Source organism: Coregonus lavaretus (assembly GCF_964263955.1).
Source record: "Coregonus lavaretus genome assembly, chromosome: 27".
NCBI lineage: Eukaryota > Metazoa > Chordata > Actinopteri > Salmoniformes > Salmonidae > Coregonus > Coregonus lavaretus.
The window spans coordinates 34,804,697-34,816,920 of NC_140014.1; the positions used below are offsets into that span (position 1 = coordinate 34,804,697).

Sequence of the window (12,224 nt, forward strand, 5' to 3'; positions counted from 1 at the left end):
GTGTGTGTGCGCATGTGTGTGTGTGTGTGCGTGTGTGCCTGCTTGCATGTGTGTGTGTGTGTGTGCGTGTGTGTATGTGTATGCTCGATAATTATACCTCTGAATCAGGGAGTTGGGAGACCATCATTCAGGGGTCTCTTACTCATTAGAAACAGCCCCCAGTGTGTGTGTGTGTTTAATTTAATGGAAGCTGACCATGGTAATGACCATGAGGAATGGAGCCCAAATGTTCCTGTGAGCTGGGCACCAAAATATCCAGTTATTGCAGCCCAAATGTTCCTGTGAGCTGGGGACCATTATAGCCAGCTGCTGCAACACTAATGTTCCTTTGAGCTGGGGACCATTATAGCCAGGTGCTGCAGCCAGGCATTAAGGACTGATTTCAGGGATAGTCCACTACTATTGTTTTCTACACATTGCCAAAACCTCCATAGTTATTAGTCAGTTACTAGATTGGACCTCTGCTCCCTCATCCTGTTCTAAGCTGTCTAGAAATCCAAGCCACAGCAGGAACAGAAACAGCCAATCAGCATCCCAAATGGTATTCTAGTCCCTAGAATTAGTGCACTAGGGACTATGGTGCTATTCAGTATACAACCAACCAGCGACCCCAGCCATTTTGGTACTGCAGTGATTTGCAGAGCAGAGAGGTAAATCTCTTCAACTGAACAGTCCCTCTCCCAAGGGAACTTATCACAACGTATGTTCAATCGATCCCTTTCCTCTTTTCCTCCCCCATTCCTAAGCATCTTCTCTCTCCACATTGTGAGGAAAGTGTAAACTACGGTGTCAACAGTGTTCTGTTTCACCCTCTGGTACTAAGAAAGACCCTGTGTCCCAAATGGCACCCTACTTCCTGCATAGTGCACTACTTTGGACCAGAGTCTGAAAGTAGTGCACTATATAGGGAATAGGGTGTCAGTTGGGATGTGACCTCAGTGTCAACCGTGTGATGTCTCACCCTGCGGTGACCCTCTGGTACTGAGAGAATCAGGCTGTCAAGTTAACAGTGGCCAGCCTATTAGTTGTCTGGCCAGCACAGCTACTGTGGTTCAGGGAGGGCCATGGGCAACCAAGGACATGATCACTTATACATTTAAAATACAGAGTCGATAAGCTGCAGACTCCAAGATTAAACTGCAATATGCTATTCCCATGTGCTGCCTGTATATGACATATTTGTTCTGTGGTTGTGGTAATAGCCACACTAATATAGCGCATGGGAATGCTATTTGATTGATATACGACCAACTTAACAGATAAGTATTTTACTCATATTAGGTAATAAGATGCGTTTAAACTAGATTATTTTCATTTAAATAGTAGTTAAACTGTCCTAGAATAATTCTGTGCCGTGACTCACCCACCAAAACAGAAAATACATCTTAAAACAAAAAGAAAATTGTCCTTGAAAACACTAACTCTAAGCACACCCTCTGTAAGCATAGCGAACATGATTGCATGCACTTTGATTGTAAGTATACCATGGAAATTGAGCATATAAAACTCTAAACTGATAGTTGCTCCCAGGTATTTATAATGGCCATGCAGTAGCCTGTCTGTGCTTCGTATCGTCCAGAAAATAGCCGTTGACACGATAACGTTCAAACCAGAAACAAATCTAAGCAAATTAAACAGTGGATCAATCAAGGACATAAAGCTTCAGTTGATAGGCGCTCCAAGGCATTACAGATTGAGGAGAGGTGGTCACCACTGTGTGGATACAGAATGTGAGAGACTTTCTTAGTTCAGAAACTGAGCTCTATCACAGGTTTAGTACACTCACCAAGGGCTGAAATCTTACTTGAGATATGTATGAAGAACAAACACTTCTGTGGATATTATTACATTAACAGCAATGCATGATTTACGAAAGTTAGAGAAAGTTCACACTCATCCCTCAATGTCTCCTCCACACTAGGACCATGGAAAACCTGGACAAGGTACCACACTTACACTATACTGTATGTATACACTATCTTTAAATAATGTATGTCCTCATAAAAGTATCTCATTCACGGACACTGGACTCCCCAGAAAGGGAGTATTTGTTTGGTAGTTGAGCTCTTTTATAGATGACCACACAACTGGAGGGCACAGAAGTGTGAGTTTAAATGCTGATTACTGTATCCACCAGGCCCACGAGGAACATAGGTTAGAGGTCAGAGGTTAGAGGTAATTTAGAGCGGTATATTATCTATAGCCCTCTTTTAGTCCTCTGCTCTCAGAGGAATCACAAGAGAGTATGTGTACATATACGCACACACACACACACACACACACACACACACACACACACACACACACACAGACTCACAACACAAGACTAATGGACAACAGCAGAACCATGACCTGGTTCTGTACTGGATCATGTAATTGCAGCCTTCAGTAGAAAAGGTGTCAGAGAGCCAAAGATGGCTACTAGTCTGTGTGCCCTTCAGTGTGGGTAGTCTGGCCAAGGTATCAATTCTGAATGAAGAAGTTCTGCCTTACAACATGTCCATTGACATGTAACTAGACTAGAGTCTTGGTAAATAAATTATAAAATAGAAGCTTCATGAAACAGAATGTCAGAGGTTGACTGAATGTCTGAGGATTAGGGATGCAATTTACTACAGGACTGTATGTGGTTTTGGAATGTTAGAGATATAAAAGGAACCCCTCAATGTTCCACATTCCCTTAACAAGTGATTTGATATGGAACATAATTAATTTAGTAACAAACAAATTGCAGTATCTTCTCCCCAGACTTGGTTCTCAAGGGTAACATTCAGTGTTTCAGACTTTTCTTAACTATCCAGCCTACACATGTAAAGTCCCTTCGAAATTTGTGCGACCTGTGGAGACATGTTGGTGGAAAATAACTCAAAGCATCGTTATAGCTTCTCTACATAATTAGTGTATTTCTCCCAGAGAAGACAGTAGCATCATGGATCAAATCTCTAAAATGATCCAATGAGACTGATTTCCTATTATCTAAGAAGTCAGGAACATTCTGAGATCAAATGTGAAGTGAATTGAAAGTGAGGTAAAAGAAAAAAGAAAAGCAATAAGACAGAAATAAATCATCAAATACCAGGCAAGAGTTTTTTTCAACAACAATTCAATGTCAATTGTATGTATATACAATACAGTACACATTTGTGCAAAAACATGGATTCAAAAGACTACATTATGAGCGGATAATTTCAAGGCACATATAATATAATACCATAACATAATGTTTTGTTAAACAAAAACTGAAATAGTTGCTTTCCAACTTTCTGGACAGATGTGCTTGTTCCAGTAAATTCTGCTATACGTTTAACACTCATCTTTCATTCTCAACTATCACAAAAAGTACAGTTTCCTTACGCTGTCATTCTACTTTATGGAAAGCGTAAGATGCAAACGTATGACTTGTGCATGATTTTCAGAGACAAGTCCATGAGAAAACAAATCTTTCAACAGCTTGAGAAACAATCAAAAGGTTCAACAAAGCTCAGTTACTTCTACTCTATATCCAAGTTGTGGTAAAAGACAACTGGCCAATAACATAGGAGTGGGTTGTTATTGAGAGAAATACTTGGATCAGGGCTTGTATTCATAAAGCATTCCAGAGTAGGAGAGGTGAACTAGAATCAGGTCCCTCCTTTCCATTTAATTATTATTCAATGTGATCTAAAAGGCTAAACTTATCCAAGATCAGCACTCCGAACCCAGGAATCCGTGCAGCTTTTAGAACAACAGTTCTCTCTGTTTTTTGTTGTTGTGATATGTGAAGATGAGAGAGATGTCACTCACTACAGCACGACGACATCGGTAAAAACTCTATTCAGTACTAAGCAATGTCCAAGAAGTTAATGTAATGACTAATGGACCATCATGAAAAACTCTGCCCTCTTGTGGTATATTTGAATGCACAGATTATGCTCTCTCTCTCTCTCTCTCTCTCTCTCTCTCTCTCTCTCTCTCTCTCTCTCTCTCTCTCTCTCTCTCTCTCTCTCTCTCTCTCTCTCTCTCTCCAACCTCTCTCTATTTCTCTCTCTCTCTTTCTCTCTCCCTCCTTCTCTCCGTCCCTCCCATCCTCTCTCTCTCAAATCCTTACTGTGAGAAAAGATTTCTCTCCAAATATAATTTCCTGAATGGCTGGTTTTGTATTGGTTCTCCCTGTTACATTGAGTTGCCACAGCAAGTCTAATTTACATAACCCCCCAATTATTTCAATTCCCATTGCCAACACATGGGATAGCCATATCTGTTATGGACACCGTGCATGGTAAATTCATCACTGGCTAGGCAAATTTTGTAGTAATGAGTACACTCTGGCTATCATATGACTTCAAAATGGCCCAGTGGTTATGGAGCTCAAATCAGAACCAAACTGAGTATAAAATGATGAGAGAAATCTGCCTGCACAGAACTGAGTAACACAACTTCAAGAAAAAAATAACTTATAAATTAATTATCATTTTAACTAAGGGAATATAAAAGGTAGCTGAATTCAACGTTATAGTCCAGCCGGTGTATAAATTACATTGTAGACACAGGGGTCTATGAAATATATACGGTACTGTACGTAGTTAAGTGTATTTGTCAATACAAAGGGGGTTCTATAGCACTCTGTTATGCAAAACCATCATGCATGGCAAAAGTCTGCGTCTGCTTGAACATTGTTCTTGCAGTATACTGTGCTATTGTTCCCCAGAGGGAAATCTCTGAAGCCAATGCCCCCATTAGGGGTAAACATGGGCTGTATGCTGTAGTCTCCCTTGAGGAGCTGCTCGTTGTTCAGGGACACTATCTGGAAGCTGGTCTCAGTCATTTCCAGTATAGAGTTATCCTTTTTGGTCCCTGCCTCTCCGTAGTCGTCTTTTCTCCTGCCCTTGTTGTATTTCCACTTGGTCGAGGATGACCGGTCCTTCTTGTGAATGTGCCAGCAGAATATGCTGAGGAGAAGCACCAGGACAACGATCACAGCGCCTCCAATGAGGCCAGCCAGGAGGAAGGGAGAGCTGGGGTCCTGTTGGGTTGCCTGCTCCGGCCACGACGGTCCTTTATTATTATCTGGACCATAGGAGACCGGCTTAGTCACAGCCTCTGAACACACTGTATCATCCTTGGGCCGGTAGTTATTGAACGCGTCTAAGGGGATGACACAGATCCGGTAGGTGGACTTAGGCTCGAGGTTGGCCAGCCGTATGCCCCGGTGCTCCCCTCCCACCATCCTATCCCGGACCGTGTCTCCAGACAGGCTAGGACCCATCTTGGCCCAGGTGACCTTGTAGGCTGTGACAGGGAAGGAGGCCACCCAGCTGACGTGGATGGCTGAACCGTTGAGTATGGTGAACTTGATCTGTAGGGTCTCCCGCTCTGGGTCCAGAGGTGGCAGGTTAGTCCTCTGTTCCCCGTCTCTGGGAGAGGAGGAGGGAAAGAGAGGGGGGTGATGTGTGAGTGGGGAGGGGAGCCTGGAGGGGGGAGAGAGCGAGTGCGTGTCTAATGGGGAGTCTGTGGAGGAGGGAGGGGAGCGGGAGGTGAGGCCTTGTGAGGTGGGGGGTAGGTGGATGGGCGGCGGGGAAGCCGTGGTGCTGCGAGGGCACTGGATCAGCTCAGTGTTCAGCTCTCTGATTACCATGCCACGGACCCTCTCAGGCTTCTGGCACATGAAGCCGCGCACGTTGAGGGAGGTTGGCAGGGACTTTAACCACAGTATGACCCAGTTAATGCTGCAGTCACACAGCCAAAGGTTGTTCCGAACAGTGAGCTGTCTGAGGCTGACGAGGCCGTCAAAGACCCCCTGTGTCAGGGACTGCAGCTGGTTGTTGGAAATATCCAGCCTCTCTAGCCTTCTCAGTCCCTCGAAGGCCGTCACAGGGATCTCATTCATCTGATTATCCTGAAAGTTCAGCTTCACCAGAACGTCCCCCGGGAGCAGCGGGGGCGGGTAGGTGAGGGAGTTCCGTGCCAGCGACAGCTCCCGGAGCGTCACCAGGTCCTGGAAGGTTCCGGGCACAACACCCTCGTCTGTCAGCAGGTTCCCATCCAGCAGGAGGCGCTCTAACCTTGTCACGTTCCTGAACGCCTCCTCTGCGATAACCGCGATCCGGTTCTCGTCCAATCGCAGCTCTTTGAGATCTTCCGGTAGACCTATAGGGACGCTGCTCAGGTGATTCTTTGTAAGGAAGAGCATCTTGAGGCTGACGGCCTCTCTGAATGCCCCCTCTTCCACCCCGACCGTGGAGATGGAATTATCGTCCAGGTGTAGCTCCTCCAGCCACAGCAGCTGGGCCAGTGCGGTCCGGGAGATGGTCTGGATGTTGTTCTCCTGCAGGTGCAGCACCCGCACATTCTTGGGCAGGTTGATGGGGAACTCGTCAAGCTGGTTGCCGTAGAGATAGATAGTCTCCATGGAGGCTACGTGGTGAAACTCCAAGGGGAAGCCGGCGTTGTTGATCTGGTTGTTGTGGAGGTAGAGGGTCTTGTAGCCCTCTCCGATCCCTAGAGGCACCGAGGCCAGGCTCCTCTCGTTACAGTAAACAAAGGTCCTGTCACAGCGGCACTCCTCTGGGCAGCTGGAGCCGGACGCCCGATAGAACTGCATGTGCAGGCCCAGCAGTATGGGTATCCACGGCCTGAGGAAAGAGACCCAGTCCTTATTCCACACACGCCCTGACTGATCCATTATGAAAACTATGACAGACAGACAGTCGTAAGAAAAACTACAAATTCCAACCCACAACCACCACAAGAAAAATAGGAACAAAAATAGTAAAAATCCAACTGTAACCAGCTGTGTCTGCTTAGTTCCCTGCTCCAGCAGTAAGCAGTGGTGGAGAGGCAGCAGCAGCACTGCTGGAGGAGGCCTCTGCTGGTAATCCCTCAGTAATTGCCTGTCCTAAGCCTCCCAACACAAGAGCAATGGTCTCATTAAGCAATGCGCCTCCTTCGCCGGCCTCCATCCACGCTCGCTTGCTACGGGGACGACAGAAAATCTCATCACATTTTCACTCTCAGTCAGCCGCCGCGGAGCACTGTGAGGGCCAATTTAAAATGGTGGCTACCAGAGAGCCGTGTAACGTACACTCAGGGTTATCATCGGCGAGCCCTCCCTCCTCCTTCTCTTCCTCTCTTTCACTCTCTCTTCTCTCTCTTGCTGTTTCTCTCTTTCACCTCACACACGGCTGGGCCCAGACTGATGCAGCCTCCGTTGGACTTGAAATTTGGATCCAGAGGCCTATTTCAAAGAGACAAATAGAGAAATCAGTGGGCTGTTCTTTCTTAGAATGCATGTGTTTCCTCTATGTGAACAGAAAGGAAGACTTTAATTTGAATACCTCAACGACAAAGTGAAGAGTTGTAAATGGGAAAGAACAGACTGGTAATGAGTTTGACAGACACACTTATTTCATATTCCTCACCAGACATGTCCTGCAGCAGTGGATATTATATAAAAGGTGGATGTTGAACCATGCTCTTGTTGTAAAACTAATAAGATATCACTTACATTACAGTGTTCTTACGGTGTAATTACATTAGAAAGTACAGCGTAAGAAGAATTGTAATTAATAGTATTAACCCATTGTTACAATGCAATTGCATCATGAAAATAGCTGGTAATTGTGATCTGTAATTACATAGTTGTAAAAATAAATCACAGGTAGAAGTGTCTATGAAATTTTCAGTAAAGCATTGTAGGTTTCATCCAATTGGGGCAATATCAAAATCAACAATGGAAACATAATTGTGTGGAGTGGCACATTATCAATGTGCATGTTTAACTTTTAAAAATTTATTCATAGCACAATTTTGTACTGCATGTGCTGAAGCTGACAATAAATGCTGAATGAAATCAACACACAGAGAGAGAGCAAAATAAACAAATAGAAAAACAAATGCATACCTAAATGAATAAATAGATCAATAAAGAAATGAAGTAAATTGAGTCAGGAATAAAGACGAGCTGCCAAATGTCTTATGAGCGCTGAGTCGTGAAGTGAGTGATGCTGAAGAGATCACTGGCTCTGTGCAGTCAAACTTGTAGAGGGCATTGAGGTGTTTAATCTGTCAAATGCCACAGTGATGGACAGAGCTGTGCTCCACTGCACTCACCGGAAGCACAGAGCAGTCCTCCAATGGTAATGATTCAGAGAGAGAGCAAGAAAGAGGGAGAGACAAAGAAAGGAGAGAGAGAGAGAGAGAGAGAGAGAGAGAGAGAGAGAGAGAGAGAGAGAGAGAGAGAGAGAGAGAGAGAGAGAGAGAGAGAGAGAGAGAGATGCACATGACATGAAGAATGACATTTCATAACACAGCTCTTACATACAGAGAGAGATACACAGAATCATCAGTAAAAACAGTTATATTTAAATTCAAAATGTTGTGATTCAGTTGTTTTCGTTAGAGGGGGAAGAGCAACTTGCAACTGAAGCTAAAGCTGGACATGATGAACATGGGCTGTCAACAGAGATAAAACTGGACAAATGTCTACTGTTCGGAGGGAAACTAAGATCGATGTGGACTTCTACTTCTCTGAAGGAAGAGGTACTGTGTGCACAAGGTCACAAGACAAGACACAATACTCCAGTGAAGTTGATTGGCCTAAATATGCAGTTCATGACGATTATGCTCTAAAACATACAATGGAGAGTTGACATCTTTAACTTGTTATGCAAATAAAAGAGAGTGTAAAAGAATACACTAAAGTGGACCAATACAGTTTGTATTCAAGCAGTCACAAATACATGTGCAACCCACCTCCCATAATTGACAATGTCACCACCATGCAACTTTTTTTTTGTCATTTAGCAGACGCTCTTATCCAGAGCAACTTACAGCAGCAATTAGGGTTAAGTGCCTTGCTCAAGGGCACATCAACAGATTTTTCACCTAGTCGGCTCGGGGATTTGAACCAGCGACCTTTCGGTTACTGGCACTACGCTCTTAACCACTAAGCTACCTGCCGCCTCAAATGGTATCAATTTTTTAAGCTGTTGGGACTGATCTTCAGATATGACCACATTAATTATAAAGGTAGATAAGACATAAAGGGGGACAGGTAATGATATTACACATGGCTGGCTGTCATTTCCTCAAATGTCATCCAAAATGGTCAAGACATTATCTGATGATGTAAGGTAACTCTCTACTGTTTACCCTGTCAGGGCAGGAGGATCAGAAGCCTGGCTGACAAGGAGGTTAGTTGGTGTGCCTCCGCCGCAACGAATGGTAGACTGCACAACATGGATCATCAGCTTCTAACTGGATACCTAACTATTTATTTATCCCAGGTGAAGCCTCGGCAACGTCTGTAAAAATCTAGGCAGATGTCTCAATCATAACCATCAATTTGAAGGTTGATTACAGTTGCCAGCAGCAGCGTAGGTAAAAGTTCCTCACCGTTCCCAATTTGTCATTAGACCGCAGGTGAATTTCAAACGCTGCGCAAAAAGAGGGGAAAATAGGGAGAGACTTGCCAAGAGATTTACTGTCTGAAACGGCTCACTTGCAGTGTCTTATTCAAATACAACGGGAAAATATACATTGATGTTGTTGAAAATATGCAGTTAGTTTTGTAGGCTTGTTTTCCATTTCAAAATAAACATAATATGTATGCCTAAAACACATGCATAAATTCAAATTAATTACATTTTAGTTAAAGCAGCAATCTGCGACTGCTATATCAATTTTTAGACTTTTAAATGAATGATATATACCCATTGATACTTAAATAATATAAGTTATGAATGCCTCATCATGAGCTTAGTTCAACTGTCATACCACACCGAAACTCAAAATATAAGCTTGTTTTACTCTATTGCTTGTAAACAATTTAATTGTAAAGAAACAATGTATAGCCTCAAAACATGGTTGAAACTATAATTGATATATCATGGATGGTCAGTCCTTGCATCCATAGCTCTGTCTATGAATTTGAGAGTGGTGACATTAGTCCAGCCCCATCCTTCAGCTCTTTACCAAATCAGTGGCGGGTATTTGCTCTGTTATTGTTTCAACAGCAGACTGCCCCTTTAAAGTTTTAAAATATATGTATATTTACCATCGCAGGGCTATTACATCCCTAGTGGACAGCATAGTAGGTATTTCATCATGCATCTCCAGATGTCAGCGATAAAACATAGGATAGCGTATAGGCTACCAGTAAGACGGGCAATTGAACAACAAAGTCATGCTTCTTACTTCACCTTTTTCTGGGATGCTGAAAGCCGTTTTACTGTATATCCATTGAGCATGGTGAACTATCCCTGGTCAGTTCCCCCCAGTAAATGACACCCAGCGCAGGCTTTTACGCTCTCAGGCAACGCTGCGATTCCACATCTTGACGGGTGTACTCCGCGGTCCTAGCGACTCTGTCCGAGACTCCCTGAAGGTGGGCGGTGTTGCGGGGGGGGGGGCATGCTGGCCACTTGGGTCCGGGTCCAGGCAACAATTCAGCTTATCCGCAGTACGATGCCCCAGCAGCAGTCCTTTGCCTCTCCGGCTGGTTCAGAGGCGCCCCGGAGTTCCGCGCTGCCTTCAAAAGATTAAATGATTACATTAGGCGAAGAACGGGGGACTTTTGGCTCCCAACCCTTCCCGGCGTACACCCGAATGCAGCCGCAGCGCGCTGTTCCCAATAAAGCGGTCTGATCTCCCAGCCACAGTGACTATAGTTTATTGCTAATGCAAGAATTGCCTTTTCCCCTTGAAACCCTTGGGAGACGTTTACTGCAATCAATTCAGGTGATAGCGATCTCTCCCCACTGCCACTGCTCTCTCTCTCTCTCTCTCTCTCTCTCTCTCTCTCTCTCTCTCTCTCTCTCTCGCTCTCTCTCTCTCGCTCTCTCTCTCTCTCGCTCTCTCTCTCTCTCGCTCTCTCTCTCTCTCTCAATTCAATTCAATTCAATTCAATTTAAGGGCTTTATTGGCATGGGAAACGTATGTTAACATTGCCAAAGCAAGTGAAGTAGATAGTAAACAAAAGTGAAATAAACAATAAATATTAACAGTAAACGTTACACTCAGAAGTTCCAAAAGAATAAAGACATTTCAAATGTCATATTATGTCTATATACAGTGTTGTAAGAAAGTACAAATGGGAAAATAAATAAACATAAATATGGGTTGTATTTACAATGGTGTTTGTTCTTCACTGGTTGCCCTTTTCTTGTGGCAACAGGTCACAAATCTTGCTGCTGTGATTGCACACTGTGGTTTTTCACCCAGTAGATAAGGGAGTTTATCAAAATTGGGTTTGTTTTCAAATTCTTTGTGGATCTCTGTAATCTCTCTCTCTCTCTCACTATCAAATTATACTCAATGGGGCTTTATTGGCATGGGAAACATATGTTTACATTTCCAAAGCAAGTGAAATAAACAATAAACAAAATTGAGTAGAAACAAAGCATCAGAAATGAACAGTAAACAACGGTTTCAAAAAGATAAAGACATTTCAAGTGTTATATTATCAGCTATGCAGCTATGTGTAAGTAGTTGTAGTACGATAGTGGGGGAAGGTAAAGAAACAGATAACTATTGGTGGTATTTACAATGTTGTTTGGGCTCCACTAGTTGCCCTTTTCTCATGGCAACGGCCACACATCTTTCTGCTGTGATGGCACAGTGTGGGATATGGGAGTTCATCAATGTTAGGTTTGTTTTCAAATTCTTTGTGGGTCTGTGTGATCTGAGGGAAATATGAGTCACTAATATGGTCCTACATTAGGCAGGAGGTTAAGAAGTGCAGCTGTTTCCACCAGATGTTTTTGGTAGTGGGCACATATCCTGTCTTCTCTTGAGAGCCAGGTCTGCCTATGGTGACCTCTCTCAATAGCAAGGCTATGCTCATTGAGTCAGTACATAATCAAGGATTTTCTTAATTTTGGGTCAGTCACAGTGGTCAGGTATTCTGCTACTGTGTAATCTCTGTTTAGGGCCAGGTAGCATTTTCTCAGTTTTTTGGTTGATTCTTTCCATTGTGTCAAGTAATTATCTTTTTGTTTTCTCATGATTTGGTTGGGTATAATTGTGTTGCTGTCCTGGGGCTCTGTGGGGTCTGTTTGTGTTTGTGAACAGAGACCCAGGACCAGCTTGCTTAGAGGACTCTCTCTGTAGGCGATGGATCAAATTAACTATTCAACGTTGCTCCTCTGACATCATTTTTTACATTTTTGTCAAACATGTTCATTACGACAGCTTCAGATGGGAGCGTGTGCTGTTATGATTTATTTAAATGGGTAGCTACAGTGAGG

At 43.7% G+C, this 12,224-nt stretch overlaps 1 protein-coding gene across 1 annotated transcript in view; it reads right to left on the reverse strand.

Moving 5' to 3' along the window:
* Nucleotides 1–3,099: 3,099 nt before the first annotated feature.
* Nucleotides 3,100–12,224, reverse strand: part of LOC311102542 (leucine-rich repeat transmembrane protein FLRT2-like) — a 41,673-nt gene continuing 32,548 nt past the window's right edge. Inside the window, exon 3 of the mRNA XM_084143914.1 lies at nucleotides 3,100–7,213. Within this exon, the coding sequence (XP_084000040.1) occupies nucleotides 4,619–6,661 (2,043 nt within the window). The 5' untranslated portion in view covers nucleotides 6,662–7,213 and the 3' untranslated portion in view covers nucleotides 3,100–4,618. The remainder of the gene's footprint in view (nucleotides 7,214–12,224) is intronic.